Raw genomic sequence first — 24,314 nt, forward strand, 5'->3', positions numbered from 1 at the left:
CTCACACTTAGTCCCATGTGGACTGATTTTTCTTAAATGTAACAGACTTACAATTCTATCACTGTCTCTCATTGCAACTTCCCATCTCCCCACCCGCATCCCCTCCCGGCCCCCTGGCCGACCTCCACCTTCTTTTCCAAGAGCCTCCCAAACTACAAGTCCCATCTTTCACTACTTTCCCTAAGCCTCCACCTTTGAAACTCGCCAAAGTTCCTTACCTCACGCACACAGTGCGACAGAAGCCATGTCCCTCATGCCTCCCAGTGCACACGGTCTTCTCTCCCACACCCAAATGCTTTTATAAGCTCCAGTTCACATTCAAGTCTTGTTTGCCCAAAACATATTCAAACAGCACAGAAAGATGTAAAGATATGCAGGTTTTATTTCCCTCTCCCCAGCCTTCTTTTTCTTCCTTTCTTTTCTTAGACTCCCATGTCCACCTTACCTACAGCTTCACCAACGTTAACTCCGCCACATACTCACTGGAGACTCCATTACTCCCACTCAGCCCCCAGTCTCCCCTGTAATGCACAATAACCCACACCGACCCCAGTCTCCCCCGAGACCTCCAACCTTCATCCCCCCTGCAAAACACACTAACCCACGCTGACCCCAATCTCCCCCGAGACCCCCAACTTTCATCCTCCCCGGCAAAACACACTAACCCACGCTGACCCCAGTCTCCCCAAGACCTCCAACTTTCATCCTCCCCGGCAAAGCACACTAATCTTCGCTACCTCCAGTCTCCCCAAGACCTCCAACCCTCTCCAACCCGAGTCTCTCCCCAAAGCAAAATAATCCTCCCCACCCCCAGTCTCTCCCCAAAGCCCACCAACCCTTATTGTCCCCAATCTCCCCTAAATCCTCCAACTCTCACCACCCACATTTCCCCCAAAACACAATAATCTTCATCACCCACCCCCTCCAGTCTTCCCAAAGCTCACCAATTCTCACCGCACTGAACTGGAACACCCATTCCATCCTGGATTACCTGCTCGAGTCTCTGGCACAGAATATGAAACCCACAACCTTCTGACCCAAGTGAGAGTACTACCCAGTGAGCAACAGCTGACAGGTTAACACCCTAATGGATTCCAGTGCTACTGGTTGTTTCATTCCCTGTCTCTACCGACTGCACAGGCCACATCATCCTCTCCTAGGCAAGGGGAAGGGGTTGGTGTACCAGTTTCCCATCTCACTCCTCCCACCCAAAAATACATTCAAGAGATCTCCGTGGGCTCCCTTTGCAAGTGGGGGAGGGATGTCCAGACTTGGAAACATTAAAAAAAAACTTAACAATGAACTAGGCTAGAACCTGAATCATAGAATCCTACAGCGCAGAAGGAGGCCATACGGCCCATCGAGTCTGCACCGACCACAATCCCACCCAGTCCCTATCCCAACAACCCCATGCATTTACCGCAGCTAGTCCCCCTGACACTAAGGGGCAATTTGGCATGGCCAATCCACCTAACACACACATCTTTGGACCTTGGGAGGAAACTGGAGCACCCAGAGGAAACCCATGTAGACATGGGGAGAACGTGCAAACTTCACACAGACAGTAACTTACACCAGGAATCGAATCTGGGTCCTGGCACTTTGAGGCAGCAGTGCTAACCACCATGCCACCGGGCCGCCAAGTATCTGGTATCTGTGATATCTTTGCTGGACAAAAAGGAGACAGGTGCATACACATGGATTTTAAGTCCCCAACCAACTAATTTAATCCAGCTTTGGTTTATATACATACATACACAAATGGCCACAAAAAGGGTGCTATTCCAGTTTCTTTGGTCAGTTACACTGCAACCTTCATTTATCCTGCTTTCTTACCTCTGATTTTGGAACTGGGTTCCAACTGGAGACATCCTCTGACTCCAACGTGTCCAGTGATTCATTCGTACTAAGTGAAGTTTTTATCTCACTGTCTTGTGTACACTTGCCATCCTCTTCATTCTGTTCGCTGTGGTCCCAATTCAAACATCTGAAAGGACCAAAATGGAAAATAATTCTTTTAACCCACTGGTCTCAACTTTTATTAATTCATGGAAAAGGCCACAATGGATCAATGTTTGTGTGAACTGTGATGGGTTTGTATAGGATTGGACAGACCAACAAGGTCCTAGGATTGATCCAGGGCTTAAGACTAAAGTTAGGCAAATTCCTGAAAGTGTCAATGAATGACCTCCCACCCCCGCAACACCGTCCCCCCCACCCCACTCTCCCACCATTGATTACCTGAAACACCCATCAGTTCAGTGCCCCGCCCCCCCCCCCATACAACAAATCAGAAAACAAGCAGATGCCTCATTGCCATAAGGTATAGGAACAGAATTAGGCCATTCAGCCCATCGAGTTTGTTCCACCATTTAATCATGGCTGATATGATTCTCATCTTCATTCTCCTGCCTTCTCACCGTAACCCTTGATCCCCTTATTAATCAAGAACCTATCTATCTCTGTCTTAAAGACACTCAATGACCTGGCCCTCCACAGTCTTCTGCGGTAAAGAGTTCCACAGATTCACCACTCTCTGGCTGAAGAAATTCCTCCTCATCTCAGTTTTATAGAAGCGTCCCTTCACCCTAAGGTCGTGCCCTCGAGTTCTATGTCTCTCCCACTAATGGAAACATCCTCTCCACATCCACTCTATCGAGGCCTCTCAGTATTCTGTAAGTTTCAATTAGATCCTCCCTCATCCTGCTATACTCCGTCGAGTATAGACCCAGACTCCTCAACCACTCCTCATATGGCAAACCCTTCATTCCTGGGATTATTCTTGTGAACCTCCTCTGGACCCCCGTCCAAAGCCAGCACATCCTTTCTTAGGTATGGGGCCCAAACTGCTCACAATACTCCAAATGCCTAATTAGCAAATACCTAACTGATAATTGTGACCATCGATCAACAGCCTTTCCTCCCAACGTCCAATATATTTATCATTAATTAACAGAAGTGTCTGAATAATTTCTTTATAACAACAATTATTTTTAGGGTGGCACAGTGGTTGGCACTGCTGCCTCACAGTGCCAGGGATTCAATTCCCGGCTTGGCTGACTGTCTGTGCGGAGTTGGCACATTCTCCCCGTGTTTATGTGGGTTTCCTCCGGGTGCTCCGGTTTCCTCCCACACTCCAAAGATGTGCAGGTTAGGTTTATTAGCCATGCTAAATTGCCCCTTAGTGGGGCCTAGCAGGGTAAATACGTGGGGCTGTCTGGGCAGGCTTGATTGGTCGAATGGCCTCCTTTGGCACTGTAGGGATTCTATGATTCTAATGCCCTTCTGATTAGTCACCCAAATGTTGCCCACTATGTTCTAAAGGTTAATCTTTAACTCCTAGAGACTGAGAGCACAATACAGGTTATACACTGAGGATGATTCCACTTCGGGGGGGGGGGGGGGGGGGGGGGGAGTAAAAAATAAATAAATATTTAAGGATGGCACAGTGGTTAGCACTGCTGCCTCACAGCGTCAGGGACCCAGGTTCAATTTCGGCCTCGGGTGACTGTCTGTGCGGAGTTTGCACTTTCTCCCCGTGTTTGCGTGGGTTTCCTCCGGGTGCTCTGGTTTCCTCCCACACTCCAAAGATGTGTGGGTTAGGTTGATTGGCCATGCTAAATTGCCCCTTCGTGTTGGGGGATTAGCACGGTAAATACGAGGGGTTACAGGAATAGGGACTGGGTGGGATTGTGGTCATTACAGACTCGCTGGGACGAATGGCCTCCTTCTGTACTGTAAGGATCCTATGATTAATATTGAATAACCGCTTAAAAATCCAATTAAAATTTAAGAGAAACTTCGGCCGTGATTCTCTCAAAAACGCTGAATTGGTGGGAAAACTGTTCTAGATCACGACTGTTTTGTCAGTTCAGCTTCTCACCCTGAATCTCCGCACTCTGTGCACTGCAGAGTTCCCAGTCATGAATCTCATTAAAAACCCAGGGGGACGGGACCTATTCGCACCAGAGTTTGACAGCTCCGGAACTCTGCGCAAGCACAGTGGCTCCGATCTGTCAGTCTCCCCGTTTGCTGGCCAGCTCAATCACTGGCCAGCCCGGGATCCCTGCAGTGCTGCCCCTCCAGCCAGCCCCCACAGCCCGAGCGTGGCCCCCACAGCAATTCCCGGGCCAGCCCTGACCCCGCTTCCCCGGAGTGCCCCGATGTTCAGCCCACCACCCCCCCAACGGTGGCGATCCCCCCACCCCCCTTAACCCAGCAGACACCCCCTGCTGACCCCTCCCCCCTGAGGTCAGACGCCCCCTGGAGGCAGGCCCTCCCAGCAGACCACTCCTACCTCCCAGCTCACCCCAACCGCTGCCCTCCCTCCATCTCAGACCGATCCCCATGCAGAGTGGCAGCAGGACCCCCCACCCCAACCGATCACCCATAGGCCCCACCCACAATAGGCCCCGCCGACTTGGCACTTCTCGATGTCCGATGGGCAGTGCCAAGGTGCTTCCTGGGCATGGGCACTTTGCCCCTTGGGCAGTGCCAGGGGCACAGGCTGGCACTGCCAGGGTGCCCATGCCCAGGGGGCACCACCCCCTGCTGCCCGACCCCCTGGGGACCCCGTTTGCCCCCCCTTTACTCTGGCGGAGTCTCCCGCTAGTTCCCCAAATGTGGGGAGCTAGTCTGAACCCTGCCAGAATGACGTACTCCTAGCGGCGTGGGAGATTCAATCGGGACCCGGAAGTTCCCGATAATTAGATTTAAAACATATTTAAAATACATTTTAAAAAGATTCCAATGACTTACCTGCCTTCCTGTCGGTTTCCAGCGTGGTCTGACCAGCGACTGTTCGCCGGCGCTGGGAGATGCGCATGCATTCCTGGCGCAGACACAAATCCCGGAACAAGGCCGGCGACGCGCATCTCCCACCGCGACCCGCCAGAAAAGTAGCGGGTCGTGATGGGAGAATCGCTGCCTTCTTTTCCCAGAAACATGGGGGTTCACAGAGTGATTGAGGTAGTGGCTGACTGGGGAATGTTTAACTGGGTAACAGTTCCAGGCTCACTGTCCGAAACCACAGTAAACATATTGGGACCTATGGCCCATCAACGCCAAGCGTCGTCATGAAGAGTTCCAAATGGGGGTCTGGTTTAGGGGGTCGTGTCCAGTGCAGATAATACCGTAGTCAATCTTTAACAAGGCAACCTAGTCGTAAACTGGTGTTAAACAGGAAGCTGGGAGTCGAAGACAGGACCGGCTGGTACCAATATTGACTACGTGTTACAGACCACACCAAAGTGAATTTGTTATTTGCATTTCTTATCTTCCCAGCAACCTCCTATACAATAAGAAATGCTGCCTCTTGCAAACACAGCCACACTCAAAACATTGACCCACAGGAGCTCAGGGTCACAATACTGCTTATTCACTCTAAAATCAGAACGGCACGCACCATGGCTCATTGAGGTGGCCTCGGTCCAACACTGGGATAGGTCAACTCTCACACACCAGCGCTGGCATTGAACAGGTCTCTGTGACACTGCAGTAGGGGTGATCATGAGCAGATCGTAATATATACATAAAGAACTGGTTCAGTAATGTCCTTTAGGGCAGGAAATCTGCTGTCCTTACCCAGTCTGGCTGAGAAATGATTGTAGCAAGTCTCACAACACCAGGTTAAAGTCCAACAGGTTTATTTGGCAGCACAAGCTTTCGGAGTCTCGCTCCTTCTTCAGGAGGAACACTCCGAAAGCTTGTGCTACCAAAATAAACCTGTTGGACTTTAACCTGGTGTTGTGAGACTTCTTACTGTGCCCACCCCAGTCCAATACCGGCATCTCCACATCATGAGAAATGATTCTCAAACTAGCGCCAGGGACCTGGGTTCGATTCCTGGCTTGGGTCACTGTCTGTGTGGAGTTTGCACATTCTCCCCGTGTCTGCGTGGGTTTCCTCCGGGTGCTCCGGTTTCCTCTCACAGTCCAAAGATGTGCGGGTTAGGCGGATTGGCCATGCTAAATTGCCCCTTAGTGTCAGGGGGACTAGCTAGGGTAAATGCATGGGGTTATGGGGATAGGGCCAGGGTGGAATTGTGGTCCGTGCAGACTCGATGGGCCAAATGGCCTCCTTCGGCACTGTAGGGATTCTATGGATTCTATGGATTTACTCGTAGCATTAATATAGCGGCGTTCACAACTTCAGGACTTCTGAAAGCACTTTAAAGCCATAGAGGCTCTTTTGCAGTGTAATCCTGTTATAGTGTAGTAAATAAAGCAGCCAGCTGGTGCAAAGCAAGATCCCACAAACAACAATGAGAGACTGACCAAATAAAGTGTTTCCTGTGATGATGACTGAGGAGTAAATGTTGGCCAGGACATGAGGGAAACCTCTCTTGCTCTTCTTAAAAGAGCCCTGGGCATTCTTTCATCATCAATTGTTGCACATTGCTGGCACAGACCTGATGGGTGAATGGCCTCATTGTCTGCTGTACCAGTCTTTGATTCTAACCCAGGTCCAACAGGATACAATGATCGGATGTGTGAACCAGCAAATGCAGTGATAAGTGCAGCGTTTTTCATTCTCAGGATACAGCTGCTACCATTCAGGGCAGAATTTATCGCCAGTCCCCAGTGCCTTTTTCACACAAAGGGTGGTGACAATGTGGCACACTCGGGCACAAAGCTGGTGAGATTGAAGCCAATTGAAAATTTCAAACCTGAGATTGCGAGATGTTTTTGTTGTACAAGAATATTTAACTGTTACAGAACCAGGGTGGGTGGAGTTAAGGTGTGGACCATCATGCTATAACTGGAAGGTGAAACAGACTCAAGGGGCTGAATAGCCTCCCCCTCATCCTGAGTGCCTGCTGATGGGTAGATGATGGTGGGCTTTCTCGAAACATGGACATCTGTACAATTTTTAGTTTCATAAATTCTTGCATGAGATGTGAGTGCTGCTGGCAAGGACAGTATTTATTTCCCATCAGTAATTGCCCTTGAGAAGGTAATACAACGGTAGATATCCATATGTCTCAGTTGGAAACACTTGCGTCTTGGAGTCCGAATGTCGTGGTTTCAAGTCCCACTCCAGAAACTGAGCATGCAGATTTACACTGACAATATAGTGCAACCGTTATATTTTTCAAGTTGGGTGGGGCATGGTGGCACAGTGGTTAGCACTGCTGCCTCACAGCGCCAGGGACCCGGCCTCAATTCCGGCCTCGGGTGACTGTCTCTGTGTGGATTTCCTCCGGGTGCTCCAGTTTCCTCCCACACTCCAATGATGTGTGGGTTAGGTTGAGTGGTCATGCTAAATTGCCCCTTAGCGTCAGGGGGACTAGCAGGGTAAATAGGTGGCGTTATGGAAATAGGGGCTGGGCGGGATTGCAGTCGGTGGCAGACTCAATGGGCCGAATGGCCTCCTTCTGCACTGTAGGGATTACTGCACGGTTGGGGGGTGCCATTTTTCAGATGGGATTTAAATGATCCACTGGCATTGTTTGAAGAAGAATATACTCCCCGATAGACTGATATTTATCACTAAATAAAACTGATCATGTCGTCACCTATCTCAGCTGTGTGGAGGAGCTTCCTGGGTACAGATCGGTTGCTGCAGCTTTCTACAGCAGGATCTATACCTTTGACTGTAAGGGGCTTTCAGAAATCATAGAATCCAACAGTGCAGAAGGAGGCCATTCGGGCCATTGAATCTGCACTGACCACAATCCCACCCAGGCCCTATTTCTGTAACCCCCACATATTTACCCTGCTAATCCCCTCACACCAGGGTGAATTTAGAATGGCCAATCAACCCCATCTAACCCGCACATCTTTGGACTGTTATAAAAGGAACAATAGTACTGAAAGTCTGTGTTTTATTCTTTCACAAGGGTTAGTAGTTGCTTGTGTCTCAGATTCAGTGGCCAGCCCTTATGTTGGAGCCAAATGAATATCTCAGGCTGGGTGGCTGTGGGGCGAGAGTGCCATGCAGAGACAGTGATACATCACTGGATAATGTGGGGAGGTGGCAAGCTTGGCAGCTGGTTTAACTTTACCAATGTGTCACTCCCATTGTTTACATGGGTGCACCTTTGCTGCATTCTGGATGCTCATCCAGCCTTGTTTGCTGAAATAATGTTTATTGATCACACCCAGTATTTACCCGCCAGCTGCGTGGAGGTAATTCCATGTATTTCTATTTGCTCAACTGACTTTATTGAGTCAGGCAGGTTGAAGGAAAGGTGGGACACGTAATATCTCGAGCTCATATCTACACCGTCTCTTCTTTTGAAGGAGACATTAAGCAGAGGTCTCGGCACGCTGTTCAGGTAAATGTAAAATCCACACAGGTGCTGCGGAGCAGGGCAAGCGTTCATTCCGCATCAATCCTTCAACACCCTCCGTCTGTCCCTCCAAGAGATTCTGTTCATGCAACAATAAAACTAATTTTAAAAATGGCCTGTGCGAACCCAGAGCTACTTTATTTAACAAAGGGATTCTGATACAGCACAGAACCCTTCTTTACAGATTTAAATTCATCCAGAGCTGATTTCAGGTGGTTGTTCCCAAGAACACCGCAGATCTGTATAACAGCACTGGCTGATGACAGGCACAAGAAATCACACTCAATATTGGACCATTTTACACCCAATAAACAGGCATTACATCCAAGGATTCCTACCCAGGTTTGTCCAGATAAACGCAAAATATCGCGGATGCTGGAATCTGAAACGAAACCATCTGTGGAGTGAGAGTAAACACAGTAAGAAGTCTCACAACACCAGGTGAAAGTCCAACAGGTTTATTTGGTAGCACGAGCTTTCAGAGCCCTGCCCCTTCATCAGTTGACTCACCTGATGGAGGAGCAGCGCTCTGAAAGCTAGTGGCTTGTGCTACCAAATAAACCTATTGGACTGTAACCTGGTGTTGTGAGACTTCTTACTGTGTTTAGCCCAGTCCAACGCTGGCATCTCCACATCATGAGTGAGAGTAAAGCCAATGTTTAACGAAGGGTCATCCAGACTCGAAACATTACCTCTATTCTCCCTCCACAGATGCTGTCAGACCTGCTGAGATTTTCCAGCATTTTTCTGTTTTTGTTTGCCCAGATCAAGCGGCCTTTTTTTTATTCATTCGTGTGACATGGGCATTGCTGGCTGGCCCATCCTGAGTTGCCCTTGTTCAGAGAGCAGTTAAGAGTCAACCACTTTGCTGTGGCTCTGGAGTCACATGTAGGCCAGACCAGGTAAAGATGGTCGATTTCCTTTCTAAAGGACATTAGTGAATCAGATGGGTTTTTCCGACTATCAATCGTGGTTTCATGGTCATCAGTAGATTTTTAATTCCAGATTTTTTATATTGAATTCAAATTCCACCATCTGCCATGGTGGGATTCGAACCCGGGTCCCCAGAACATTAGCTGAGTTTCTGGATTAATAGTCCAGCGATAATACCACTAGGCCATCACCTCCCTCAAACCAAATCGAACATCATCAAATGCAAGGAAATCAGATTAAGCCCTTTAAATAAGGTTTTACTCCCCATGTGTTTCAATGTTCATAATCTACTGGGTTAGGCTCAAAGCAGAGAATTAACTCTCATTGGCAATCTCTCCTCATGCCTATGTGCACGCAATGGTTAATTCCATCACATGGAGCTGGAATTCCTTCTCCAAATCTCCATTCTTTTCACACATTGTTGTTTCTAGGGTGGTGAGTGGGGAGTGGGAACCACACCACTCACCTGGAGTGGTGTAGGGAGGCACGCCACTTGCCTGGGGAGCAGGGGGGGCTTTCAAGTCACTCGCCTGGAGGGGAAACCATGCCTCGCCCCTGTGAGGAGGAACCGCAGCACTCACCTGAGGGGGAACCACGCCATACACACAACCTCCAGGTGACAGAGGGCTTTTTTCACATTAGCTGTTTCAACAAAGGTAGTAAGTTACTGTCCAAAACTAAGGAGCTTTCCAACATTTAGATAAAAGCTCAATGAATTGCTCTGTAAGCGACCATCTTGCTTTGGGCTGTGCCCAGGGTGATTCATCTCGAATTGTTACCATTGCTTGCTGCGATTATTTGATCATCCCGTTAAAAATTGACTCCCTCATCAGCCAGCTCAAACAGATGTGCTTTAGTTGCATTTAAACAGATTGAGGTCACTTTCCATCAGTAATTTGTTTTTGGGAAATCCAGAGGCTTGTGTTTGCATAAGACCTTGAACATAGATATTTTCCAAAAGCGCTTCCCAAGGGCATAATAAAAAAACTGAAAAAAGCCACCAAGCCAAAAAAATGGAGACAATAGGAGAAGGTGACCAAACGGTAATTTTCTTTGTCCTTTTGATCCCTGGAAGCATAGGGGGGATTTTGTCAAGTTGGGCAGCATGGTCGGTGCAGGCTTGGAGGGCCGAAAGGCCTGTTCCTGTGCTGTAATTTTCTTTGTTCTTTGTTTGTCCGAAGAGTTAAGTTTTAAGGGGGAGGATTGAGATTTAAGGAGGGAATTCCAGCAGACATGGCCTACAGCTGAAAGCACAATGGGCAAGAGTGAAACGATGGAAGGCCTCAAACTCGGTGATGAACCAGAGCAGGACAACATCAAGGAAGAGTGAAGGAGAGACAATGTATGGAACACCAGCAGGCTGGTTAGACCAGTCTGAAACTGCTGAATATGGGAGCCTTTTACTCACATAGGAACACAGAAACTAGAAGCAGGAGGAGGCCATTCAGCCCTTCCAGCATTCATTTTGATCATGGCTGATCGTCAAATTCAATATCCTGATCCCGCCCCCTTCCCCCCACATCCTTTGATCCCTTTAGCCCCAAGAGCTATATCTGAAATCTTCTTGAAATCAGGCAACGTTTTGGCCTCAGTTGCATTTTGTGGTAATGAATTCCACACATTCACCACCCGCTGAACGAAGAAATTTCTCCTCAACTCAGTCCTAAAAGGTTTACCCCTAATCCTCACTTTCCAGTCACTCCATAAAGTCATAGAATCTTAGAATCCTACAGTGCAGAAGGAGGCCATTCAGCCCATCGAGTCTGCACTGACCACAATCCCACCCAGGCCCTTTCCCCACAACCCCATGCATTTATCTTAGCGAGTCCCCCTGACACTAAGGGACAATTTAGCATGGCCAATCAACCTAACCCGCACATCTTTGGATTCTGGGAGGAAACCGGAGCAGCCGGAGGAAACCCGCGTAGTCACGCAGAACATGCAGACTCCGCATAGACAGTGACCCCGAGCCGGGGATCGATCCCGGGTCCCTGGCACTGTGAGACAGCAGTGTTAACCACTGTGCCAGCATGCCACCCTGTGCCGTCACCTTTATCACACCTGCTGTGTCAAGAAAACAGTCTGTAATGTCTCTCGGAGAAGAGAATACTTCATATTTAACATATATATATATATTTATAATTGCTAGTGGGCCTCATTTGGTTCAAACTTTAGAAAGGTTGCCAAGATCTCGGGGTGTGTCTGTGTGGATTTCCTCCAGGTGCTCCGGTTTCCTCCCACATTCCAGAGATGTGCAGGGTGGGTGGATTGGCCATGCTAAATTGCCCCTTAGTGTCAGGGGGATTAGCAGGGTAAATATGTGGGGTTACGGGGATAGGACCTGGGTGGGATTGCTGTCGGTGCAGGCTTGATGGGCTGAATGACTCCTTCTGTCCTGTAGGGATTCTATGATTCTATGAGGGTGCAGAAGAGATTTACCGGAATACCTCCAGGGATGAGGGACTTCAGTTGTACCAGGGACTAGAGAAGTTAGTGTGCTTCTCCGTAGAGCAGAGAAGGTTAATGAGAGAGTTCATAACTTTTCACGGCTTAGGGATAAAGTGTTTCCACAAGCAGGAAGGTCAGTAACCAAAGCATACACAATTAAAATCACTGGCTGAGAGGACTATTGTTTATCCTTTGGTTTTCTGATCTAGAATATACTGAGAGGGGAGAGGAAACAGATTCAGTAGCAACACTCGTGGGGGATGGGAGAAATTCTTGAAAAGAAAATTACAGGATGGAGGTGAAAGAACAGAGGACTGGGATTAAAAGGACTGCTCTGGCATGCTGGACCGAATGGCCCCCTTCCGTGCTGTATCATTCTATGATTTGGTGAAGGTAATTTGAAATATTCCATTGTTTTTGATCTGAACTTATATTCAAGGTACAGATTAGGGCACAGCTGACAACACACTGCCACAAGAGCGCCAGGGCTGCTTATCACTTCAGACCCACCTGGCTCGGGGACAAAGGTCCATTCGGCAAACGTCATTTTAATACAACTGTTACCATGTACTGCAACAATCAGCTGCCTTTAGAAAGCAGAACAACAACTGGCAGCTTGCAGTGAATAAAAAAACAACAGGGCCGTTTTGTGTGTTTGTTCTGCCTCGGTAAATAAAAGTATTGTTACTTTAATAAGGACATGACAGGAGGACATTCTATTTGGCCCATCAATTCTAGACCATCACCTCTTCAGCAGGCTTTGGCTGTTCCACATCATCACCTATATCTGCATATCCCACTAACATCTCTTTATTCCCTCGAAGACTTAAACTTTAAACATAGGAGATCAGCAAAACCATTTTCTTTAGTCTGAGACGGAATACTTCAAGGTCAGCATGGTGGCACAGTGGTTAGCACTGCTGCCTCACAGCGCCAGGGACACAGGTTCGTTTGCCAGCTCAGGTCACTGTCTGTTCGGAGTCTGCACGTTCTCCCCATGTCTGCGTGGGTTTCCTCCAAAGTTTATTTATTAGTGTCACAAGTAAGGTTTACATTAACGCTGCAATGAAGTTACTATGAAATTCCCCTAGTCGCCACACTCTGACGCCTGTTTGGGTCAATGCACACTCTGGTTACCTCCCACAATCCAATGACATGCTGGTTATGTGCATTGACCATGCTAAATTCTCCCTCAGTGTACCCGAACATGCGCTGGAGTGTGGCGACTAGGGGATTTTTACAGTAACTTCATTGCAGTGTTAATGTAAGCCTACTTGTGACAGTAATCAATAAACTTTAACGTTTAGATTGATTGCTGGGGTTAAAAGGGTTAAATTATGAGGATAGGTTGCATAGACTAAGTTTATAATCCCTCAAGTGTGGAAGATTAAGGGTGATGTAATGGAGGTATTCAAGCTGATTAAAAGGAAGTTGTTAAGAGTGGCAGTAGGTCATTTAGCCCTCGAACCTGCTCTGAGTGAGATCATTGCTGATCTGTATCTTAACTCCATTCACTCATCTTGGCTCCAATTCTTTTTGTACCCTTGTCCAGCAAAAGTCCTTTAATCTCAGACTTAAAATGATTATTTAATCTTCTACTGCTTTTTGAAGATAGTCTTTACAATTTTATGAAGACCGTCACACAAAGTGGGGACTAGCTAGAGTAAATGCATGGGGTAATGGGGATAAGGCCTGGGTGGGATTGTGGTCGGTGCAGACTTGATGGGCCAAGTGGCCTCATTCTGCACTGTAGGGATTCGATAATTCTATGACAGGTAGCTTTTCAAATGAATAGTCTGGCTCAGAATGTTAAGGTTATGTCTACTTTTCCTACATGGTGGCGCAGTGGTTAGCACTGCTGCCTCACAACGCCAGGGAGCCGGGTTCGATTCCCGGCTTGGGCTCTGCCTGTGTGGAGTTTGCACATTCTCCCCGTGTCTGCGTGGGTTTCCTCCGGGTGCTCCAGTTTCCTCCCACAGTCTGAAAGACGTGCTGGTTAGGTGCATTGACCCGAACAGGCGCTGGAGTGTGGTGACTAGGGGAATTTCACAGTAACTTCATTGCAGTGTTAATATAAGGCTTACTTGTGACTAATAAATAAACTTAACCTTAACTCTATGCCATCTACCTCCCCGATCAATAGTTCTTTTAAAAATCTTCAATCGAATCACCGTTTCATACAATCCCTACTGAGCAGAAAGTGGTCATTCAGCCCATTGAGTCCGCACCGACTCTCTGAAAGAGCATCCCACACATGCTCGGCTCTCCACCCTATCCTGCAACCCTGCGCATTTACTATGGCCAGTCCACCTAACCCACACATCTTTAGACTGTGGGAGGAAACCGGGGCACCCGGAGGAAACCCACACAGACACGGGGAGAATGTGCAAACTCCACACAGACAGTCATCCAAGCCGGGAATCGAACCCGGGTCGCTGGAGCTGTGAAGCAGCAGTGCTAACCACTGTGCCACCTTGCGGCCCTTTAATCATCTATATTCTCAGGACAATGATACACAGAGAGAAACTGTTATGGGAGGATCCAGAACAATGGGAAATAACCTTAAAATCGGAATTAGACAATTCAGGGTGGTAAGGAAACACTTCTTCACACAACTGTGCAGGGAATCTGGAACTCTCTCAAAAAGCTGTTTGAGGCTGGAGTGAACTGAAAATTTTAAAGCCAAGGTTTAAAAGATTAATTGGAGCTGTTGATAAGATTCTTGTTCAGCCAAGGTGCTTCAGACTACAGAACCAAGTTATCATACAGATCACCCATGATCTAATTGAATGGTGGTGCATATTTGAGGGACTGAGTTGCCAACTTCTGTTCCTATGTTTCCTCCGTAATTTACTTTTTTCTTTGAAGATGTTAACTTTTAAACAAACCCAGTTCCGTGATTGCTATCTGTTAACATTATCCAAGTCAACATCTTCTTGCATTCCAATATAGAAAATGTGAAGAAAGTATTCCATCAGAAAAGATGTTAGCAGCACCCATTTAATAGCTGGAGAAAGGTCTGTATCAAAACATCGCCTAACTGGGCAACAACTTTCATTTATATAGTGCCACTAATGTTCAAAATCATCCCCCTCTTCATATCATCTCCAAGTTGGCAAACTGGGTCATCTGTGTCCAGAGCCTCTGCACTTATAGCCAAGGGGCAATGCAAGCATATAACTCCACAAGGATGGACAGCAGGGCAGAAGATTGGACAGAATGCAAAAAATAGCAATGCATGACAGAAAGATGAATCCAGAGGGAAACATTAGAGTATGAGAGAAAGCTAACTAGAAATACAAAAAAACCCCCCAGAAAAATGCTTTCTATGGATATTTTAAAAAGAGTTAAAGTGAGCATTGGTCCGAGAGAAAGTGAGATGGGGAATGAATAATGGAAAAATAAGGAGATGGCAGGTGAATTGAAAATGGTATCAATTTTCACTCTAAAGGTTACAACTAACATCCCAGACATAGCTCTAAATCAGGAAATGGAAGGGAGAGTAACTCAGGAAAATTACAAACACCAGGGAAGTAGATTCATAGAATCCCTACAATGAGAAAGAGGCCATTTGGCCCATCGAGTCTGCACCGACCACAATCCCACCCAGGCCCTATTCCTGTAACTCCACATATTTAGCTGCTAATCCCCCTGACACTAGGGGCAATTTCACATGGCCAATCAACCTAACCCGCGCATCTTTGGACTGTGAGAGGAAACCGGAGCACCCGAAGGAAACCCATGCAGACACGGGGAGAATGTGCAAACTCCACACAGACTGTGACCTGAGGCCGGAATTGAATCCGGGTCCCTGGCGCTGTGAGGCAACAGTGCTAACTGCTGTGCCACCATGCCACCCCTGTGGTACTGTAGGCAAGTGGTACTGAGCAAATTGTTGGAGCTGAGATTGAGGAGTTCCTGGGTGCTGATGGACTTGATTCTTGGGATTTGAAAGCAGTGGCTAATGAGATAGTTGTAGTATAGATTTGAATATTCCAAAATTACTTAGATTCTGGAAGGTATTTATTGGATTGGAAAATAGTGAATATAATCCCTTTAGTCAAAAAAGGGAGGGAGACAGAAAGTAGGAAACTACAAGCCAGTTAGCTTAACATCTGTCAAAAGGGAAAATGTTAGGATCTATTATTAAAGACTTATAGCGGGGCACTTGAATACTTCAAGGTAATTAGGCAGAGTGAACATGGTTTTCAGAGAGGGAATTATGTTTAACCAATTCATTGGAGTTCTTTGAAGAAGTAATGTGTGCTGTGGATAAAGAGGAAGCTGTGGATGTACTGTACTTAGATTTTCAGAGGGCATTTGCTAAATATGCCACATCAAATGTTATTGCGGAAGATGAAAGCTCATGGTGTGTGTGTTGGTGAAGGTTGTATTTAGTGAGGAAGGGAGGTGAAGAGGTGGAGGGAGGATATCCCAGAAGTTAGGACATATACAACTGAAGGCACAGCCACCTATGGTGGACCAGTTAATCTCAGTATAAAAGCAAATTACTGTGGAAGCTGGAATCTGAAACCAAAAGAGAAAACGCTGGAAAATCTCAGCAGGTCAGGCAGTATCTGTAAGGAGAGAAAAGAGCTGACATTTCGAGTCCAGATGATCCTTTGTCAAAGCTACAAAGTTAATCTCAGTGATGCTCAAGAAGCAAGAATTAAAGGAATGCATTTTGGAGGGATGTGGGACTAGAGGAGTTTAGAGAGATTGGGAAGAGTGAAGCCATGAAGGGATTTGCAAACGATGAGGAGAATTTTGAGATCAAGATGTTTCTTGTAGGTCAGTGAGCATGGGCTGATGGGTGAATGGGATTTGGTGCAATTTAATACATTTGACAGAATTTTGCATTTTTTTTGTATATGAAGGGTAGTATGTGGGAGATTAGTCCAAAGAGGAACAGTCGAGTTAGAGCTAACAAAATCTTGAATGAGGATTCTAGGAGAGGAGTTGGGACAGGTGCAAAGTTTGTCAATGTTACAGTGTGGAAATATATGGTCTTAATCATGGCATGAATGAGGCCAGAAGCTCATCTCAGTGTCAAATTTGACACCAAGGTTGTGAACAGACTGGTTTAACATCTGGCTGGGCATGAGGGAGAGAGGTGAAGTTGGTAGCTACAAATGGGGCTTGGAGTGGAGACTGAAACCAATGGCTTAATTCTTCCCAATATTAAATTGAAGGAGATTTCTGCTCATCCAGTGTTGGATAAATGTCTGATAATTTAATAACCGTAGAGGGGTCGAGAGAGGGGGTAGCGAAGTTGAGGTGGGTGTCATCACCATACATGCGAAAGCCAATGCTATGCTTTCTGCTAATGTCACTGGAGGGCAGCATGTAGTTGAGAAAATGGAGGAGGCCAAGCATTGATCCTGGGATGGGGCAGCAGAAGTAACAATGCGAGAGCAGGAAAGAAACATCATTGCAAGCGATTCCCTGACTATGCTTAGAGAGTTAAGAAGGGAATGAGGCCAGAGCAGTCTCACCCAGCTGAATAACTGTGGAGAGGCTTGGAGGAGGCTGGTGTGGCCAACTATGATCAAAGGCTGCAGACAGCTGGGGAAGAAGGAGGGTAGTAAGTTTACCTTTGTCAGAGTCATGTGGGATGTTTGTGACTTTGGTAAGAGTTTTGTTGGGTACTGTTACAGAGCAGGAACTAGGAAAGAATCAAACCTGGAATTCAAATAAAAATGGATGTGGAAGGCAACATGTCCAAGGACTTTGGAGAAGGAAGGGAGGTTGGACAGTAGTTTGCAAGGGCAGCAGGGGCAAGGATTGATTGCTTTTGAGGAGAGTGGTTTGGGTCTGGTATATATTGCCTGGAAGTGTGGTGGAGGCAGGTTCAATCGAGGAATTCAAGAGGGCATTAGATGATTATTAGAATAGAAACAAATTGCAGTGGGGATAAGGCAGGGAATGGGACCAAGTCATGGCGCTGGTTTGGAGAGTTGGTGCAGACATGACAGGGCAAATAGCTCCTTCTGCACTGCAACAATTCTGTAGCTGATGATGGCAGATTTAAGAGCCAGAGGGACAACTCAAGCTTCCACTCAAACTGATTTGCATTTCACCACATAAACCACTTCAATTGGGCAGCACCCTAAAACCTGACGTGAAAAGCAAATTTTTTTTTTGCTTTGATATGTATTTCTTGGCATCTTTAAGTTGTAACTTGGTGTAGTGCGATGAATACGGCCGAAACTGGGGTTTTCACAAAGAAAGCATTTGAAAATCACTACCTGTGAAAAACCTGATTCTTAACTACCAAAAATGGCTTGACAAAAAAGTGCACAGAATCTATTGTTATTGGGGGGGGGTGGGGGGTGGTGGGGGGGGGGGGCGGGTGGTGGTGGGGTGGGGGGGGGGGGTGGGGGGGGGGGGGTGGGGGGGGGCGGTGGTGGTGGGGGGGGAGCGGTGGTGGTGGGGTGGGGTGGGGGCGGGGGGGTGGGGGGGGCGGGTGGGGTGGGGGTGGGGTGGGGGGGGCGGGTGGGGTGGGGTGGGGGGAGCGGGTGGGGTGGGGGGGGCGGGGGGGGTTACAGCAGTCAGGGTGTTTTGGCAAATTAAAAATTGCATTACAAAGCTTCTAAAACATGTTAATTAGTATCTTGGGTCTAAAAGGAAGCTTAAAATTAACATAAAAATAGAAATAGCAAGGAATGCTCAGCAGGTCAGACAGCATTCATTGTGAGAGAGAAGGAAATTGAACATTCAAGTTTGATTACTCTTTCCTCCTTGAAGGCTCGCCATGACCACAACTGTTGGAAAGCCACATCGTAATTAATTCCCTCAGTCGTGTAGCTAGTTTTATGGGCAGCTTCCAACACAATGTTTATTTAAATTAGGGTGAAATATCCCTGAAGCGGAAATTAATCCCACTCAGTGTCCCCCAAAAACTTTTAGCAGCAACTCTGGGGAAATTACACTGGCAAAAATAATGCAAGCGAGTGGAAACAGGAGGCTGCTTTAGATTAAAAGTGCAATGGATTTAATGAAGTTTTAGCCCAGAAAAATATCTTAGAGCTCTCTTTGGATCACCCAATCTAATAGAGTAAAAGGCCAATTCAAACCAAAACTGAATACAGAAGCAGAAATGCAGTTTAACCTATTGAGTAGCCGTGGTATAACTGGATTAAGCTGCATTCGTTGAAACTACTTTAAGACTTCCAGATTAATAGCCTTACTGAACAGGTATATAATCTCTTAACAACTTTTAATTCTGGTAAAGAGGCATTGACCTCAAACTCGAACCCTATTTATCTTCAACAGATGCTGCCTGATCTGCTGAGTGTCCGCAGCCTGAGATAATCCTGGTTCGTCCTCGGAGACATTCCCATGTGATCTGGCCCCAGGGAGTGGATGGAGGCAGCTTGGCACACAGGGAGTGACCAATCGTCCATCTAGCATGAGGACACGTGATAAGAACAGTGAGCAATAGCCAGAGAGGCAGATAAAACAGATCCAGCCTGTGTTCCCTCATCAACTCACGAGGGACATCTATGTTGGAACAGCATTGATGTTAGTATGTTAGAGTCATACAGGCTTGAAATGTCAACTTGGTTTCTCTCTTCACTGATGCTGCCAAACCTGCTGAGGTTTTCCAGCATTTTTTTGTTTTTATATACTGCATTGATGGGGTTAGTTGAAGAAGAGTGGGAAGAGGCTTCCAGGAGAATTGGCATAGACTACTTGGGTCAGATGGTCTTTTCCTATTGTGTAGAGGGGTGGGTGAGAAGGAAGTGGTGGGAAGGGGTCTTCTAGACTCAATTGCAGGTGGCTCATAGTCAGTTGGGTCCTCATAAAGACTCAGTGTTGAGTATAAGGTCCAAGCAAAATCAATTATTTTGAGTATTACCCCTTCAAAATTTATGAAGTTTTGACACCAGGTTGAAGTTGGAAGTATTGAGTTATTAATCCAGTAACATGCAGGAGTCCCAAAGGGAACCCTTGCATGAGACCATTTTGAGACATTAACTGGAGAAGGAGATATACAACACTGGACTCTAAAAGGAGCATGAGGAACATATAAGGACTCCCTAATCTTCTTTAAAAAAGAAGTTGGTAGGTGTGAAGCCGAAGGTCAGTCAGGGTGAGTGTTAGTGAAGAGATGATGGATGGGGTTTGAAGATGACATCCATTGTTGTCGAGTAGCCAATTGACATTCACCATTGACATTCACTTAGGGCAGTATGGTGGCACAGTGGTTAGCACTGCAGCCTCACAGCACCAGGGACCCGGGTTCAATTCCAGCCTTGGGTGACTGTTTGTGTGGAGTTTGCACGTTCTCCCCATATTTGCGTGGGTTTCCTCCAGGTGCTCCGGTTTCCTCCCACACTCCAAGGATGTGCAGGTCACGTTGATTGGCCATGCTAAATTGCCCTTTCGGGGAGTCAGTACAGAGTCAATGGGCCGAATAGCCTCCTTCTGCACAAATAGTGATTCTGTTAAGTCTAAGGTCACACATGAAGAATGGCCATTTATCTGATGCACCCCAAGTCCATTGGCCAGCCACATGACGAGCATAATCCAATCAATGGCTGAAGAGGAACTTCCTAATCATTATTCTGTCACCAATGGAACATGGAGAATGGGAGGTGGCCATTCAGCCCCTCGAGCCTGTTCCTCCATTCAATCACATCATGGCTGATCTGCATCATATTTCCACTTACCTGCCTTCAAATCTTTACCTAATAAACATCTGAGGAAATCTGTTTTGACTTTTTTCAATTGACCTTGTCAGCTTCCAGTAACTAGACTGCCTGACATCACCCTGAACAATCTCTTGATTCTGAATTTGCCGACTGAGTGAAGTTTCTCTTTGTTGACTTTAACAAATCCTTTAATCCCTTTAAACACCCTCAACTGATCTTAAAATAAAAGCAAATTGCTGTGGATGCTGGAATCTGAAACAAAAACAGAAAATGCTGGAAAATCTCAGCAGGTCTGACAGCATCTGTGGGGAGAGATTTTCCAGCATTTTCTGTTTTAGTTTCATATTCCAATTAATCTTAACCTGTTAAACCCAAGGGATTGAAGTTGAATGTATACAGCCGGTTCCCATAATTTAACCTGGATAACACCAATTTAGATATAGCACCCACTCCAAAAGTGACACATTCCCCTCAGGAGTTGCGATGCCCAGAGTTATACAACAGAATTCCCAATGGGAATATTTTATGTTGTGGAGATGCCGGTGTTGGACTGGGGTAAACACAGTAAGAAGTTTAACAACGCCAGGTTAAAGTCCAACAGGTTTATTTGGTAGCAAATACCATAAGCTTTCGGAGCACTGCTCCTTCGTCAGATGGAGTGGAAATGTGCTCTCAAACAGAGCACATTTCCACTCCATCTGACGAAGGAGCAGTGCTCCGAAAGCTTATGGTATTTGCTACCAAATAAACCTGTTGGACTTTAACCTGGTGTTGTGAGACTTCTTACAATATTTTATGTACAGACTGAACTTCCATCCATTTAGCCATTCAACCTCATTGAGATAAAGACGAATAATCTAGCAGCCTTTTAAATGACTATTTTTTTGTAGTTCTCCACAGTTTCCAAGGATTCATGCACTTGCAATCCTGAATCTCTCTGGTTCTATACAGCTCCTATCTTCTGGATTATTATTATTTGAGGTTTGCGGTCAGCGCTGATAGAGATCGTATTTGGGTAAAGTCACATCCCAACCGACCTGAATCTGCCCCTTTAACTCACTCCTTTCTGAGTGCAGAGATAACAGGACTCCAGAGAGTGCTGGAGTACCTGTCCATACCTTTGTGCTGTAGTATTCGGACCACCTCTCTTCTTGTCGCGTCTCCTTCGCTTTTTCTTCGCTTTCTCCCCTCCCACACATTTATTGTCCACTTTCTCTGCCCCATCCGAGCCCCCGAGACTACTGTCGCTCCTGGAGAATAACTTAGAGATGGACTTGCGGACGGAAACTCTCCTGGACATGGTAAAGATTCCGAGACGTCAGCGGTCCGGTCAGAGATTTTAAAACAAAGTAAACTTTCTTCAACGTGGCATTGGGCAAGTGGCCCGGCGGTGACCCCGGGTGGGAGCCGGGAGGTGAGTGAAACTGACAACAGGGATATCACCTGTGAAGTGGCCAGGATACTGAGCCAGACACACACAGGTCGAGGGGCGGAACTCGATTGCTGTCAACACAAGGATGTAGTAATTTGCAAGTTAAATACTAGAGGGAGAGATGGACTCATGCACAGTGGCGGAACTGGTTTATTATCACTTCCAAAGCAATAATTAGTTATTTGCGAGTTAAATAAGAGAGAGAGGGAATGAGAGACACAGACATCAGAGCAACAGAAACAGAAAATGCTGGAAAATCTCAACAGGTCTGACAGCACCTGATCATAGAAGCATAGAATCCTACAGTGCAGAAGGAGGCCATTCGGCCCCTTGTGTCTGCACTGATTGCAATCCCACCCAAGCCCTATCCCCATAACCCCACATATTTACCTTACAAATCTCCCTGACACTAAGGGGCAATTTAGCATGGCCACTCCACCTAACATCTTTGGACTGAGGAGAGAGAATAGCCATGATGTGGAGATGCCGGCGTTGGACTGGGGTGGGCACAGTAAGAAGTCTCACAACACCAGGTTAAAGTCCAACAGGTTTATTTGGTATCACGAGTTTTTGGAGCACTGCTGGTTCATCAGATGAGTCACTCACCTGATGAAGGAGCAGCGCTCCGAAAGTCTGGTTCTAACCTGGTTTTGTGAGACTTCTTACAGAGAGAATAGAGCCATGGTTTCGAGTCTGGGTGACCCTTCATCAGAGCTCTGGTCGAAATGTTGGCTCTATTCTCTCTCCACAGAGGCTGTCAGACTGCTGAGATTTTCTAGCATTTTCTGTTTTTGTTGCAAATTAAGTGTTACATTTCCCACATCTCTATATAATCTATACCTCATGGGGGCGATCTTACCAAAAACATTCTTAGTCCAGGATGGGTTGGAAAATAGGAGAGTTGCTCACCCATTTTTTGGGGGCGAGTTAAAATCCTGAATTTTATGCACTTAGTGGATTAAACAATGGCCCAAACTGTTCCCCACCTGTAGGGGAAGGGGGCGGGGCTTAAATTGTCAGCCAGCCTGTTGAGCATGTGCAGACATCTGGGGCTGCATGTCTAATTGCAACAGCAGAGACAGGTCTGAGAGAGAGATCTGCCAGGCCTCTGCTGCTGCAGCCTGCCTCAACATACCACCCCCCATCTCATCCAGATGATGTGGGGATTGTGATCAGCTGCTGGGCCCAGCAGCCGATCACAAGGCCCACATCATCTGGAAATATTGCCCCCCCCACTGCCACCGCTCAGACCGATTGTGCCCCCCACACTCCCCACGATCTCCTGCAGCGTGGCAGCAGGGCCCCTCCTCAGCCGCCCAGCCTGGCCCTGTCCCCTTCAGGCCCCACCCCCATATGCCATGCTTCTTCAGACCCTGCCCCTTAGGCTGCACCCCCATAGGCCACATCCCTTCAGACTCCACTCCTTGGTGCTGCCTATTGGGCAATGCCAGGGCACCAGGCTGGCACTGCCCAAGGGGCTCACCCACCCTTGCCCGCGACCTCCCCAGTGGGCTTCAATGGCCTCAGGTTTTACCGGCGAGGCCATCCCGACTGTTCCTCCTTCATGGGGAGCAGGTGTGTTCTTTGCCAGTAAGAACCTCTCCCAGTGAGGCCGCAAAGGCAAGTGAGGCAGGACGATTGCAACTGGGCTCATTAAATCCATGGAAATTATGTTTTAAATATATTTAAATAAATTATTCAGCCTCTTGCTGGAAATTGGCGGGAAGCTGATCGTGCCGGATATCCGGTGCCGGTAAGATCCCGAGAGCCGAGTGATCGGGCACAAACCTGATCACGGCCCACAACTTTCTTCCCTTTTTTTCTCACTTTTATCTGTCCTTTCTTCCTTTCACCGTTTCTTCCACTAGCTTTGAACCAGGACAGTTACATAGTTAGAGGCAGCTGCATAGACAGTGACCCAAGCCAGGAATTGAACCCGGGTCCGGGGGTGGGTTGCGTGGGTTAGGTGTCAGGCGGTCTGCCCACCCTTGTGCCTGTTGAGACTCTTTTGCTGAGACTAGAAGCTCAATTGGACTCATCACATTAACACAGTGGCTACAAGAGCCGGTCAGAGGCTAGGAATACTGTAACTCACTTCCTGACTCCCCAAAGCCTGTCCATCGTCTACAAGGCTCAAGTCAGGAGTGTGATGGAATTCTCCCCACTTGCCGGGTGCAGCCCCAGAGCATTCGAGAAGCTTGACACCATCCAGGACAAAGCAGCCCGCTTGATTGGCACCACATCTACAAACATCCACTCCCTCCACCACCGACACTCAGTAGCAGCAGTGTGTACTATCTACAAGATGCACTGCAGCAACTCACCAAAGATCCTTAAACAGCACCTTCCAAACCCACAACCATTTCTCACTAGAAGGACAAGGGCAGCAGATACGTGGGAACACCACCACCTGTAATATCCCCTCCAAGCCACTCACCATCCTGACTTGGAAATATATCGCCGTTCCTTCGCCGTTCTTGGGTCAAAATCCTGGAATTCCCTCCCTAACAGCATTGTGGGTCAACCCACAGCACATGGACTGCAGCGATTC

The 24,314-nt window shown here is 47.2% G+C and overlaps 1 protein-coding gene across 2 annotated transcripts in view; it reads right to left on the reverse strand.

Moving 5' to 3' along the window:
* The window catches only part of LOC144509337 (uncharacterized), a 122,591-nt gene extending 100,788 nt beyond the window's left edge, over nucleotides 1-21,803 (reverse strand). For both annotated transcript variants that reach the window (XM_078238015.1, XM_078238014.1), the window contains exons 1-2: nucleotides 21,450-21,803; nucleotides 1,837-1,987 (exon numbers count right to left, since the gene is read on the reverse strand). In XM_078238015.1, the coding sequence (XP_078094141.1) occupies nucleotides 1,837-1,987; nucleotides 21,450-21,631 (333 nt within the window). In that variant the 5' untranslated portion in view covers nucleotides 21,632-21,803. The remainder of the gene's footprint in view (nucleotides 1-1,836; nucleotides 1,988-21,449) is intronic.
* Nucleotides 21,804-24,314: the final 2,511 nt, after the last annotated feature.

This window comes from Mustelus asterias, chromosome 21, assembly GCF_964213995.1.
Source record: "Mustelus asterias chromosome 21, sMusAst1.hap1.1, whole genome shotgun sequence".
Lineage (NCBI taxonomy): Eukaryota > Metazoa > Chordata > Chondrichthyes > Carcharhiniformes > Triakidae > Mustelus > Mustelus asterias.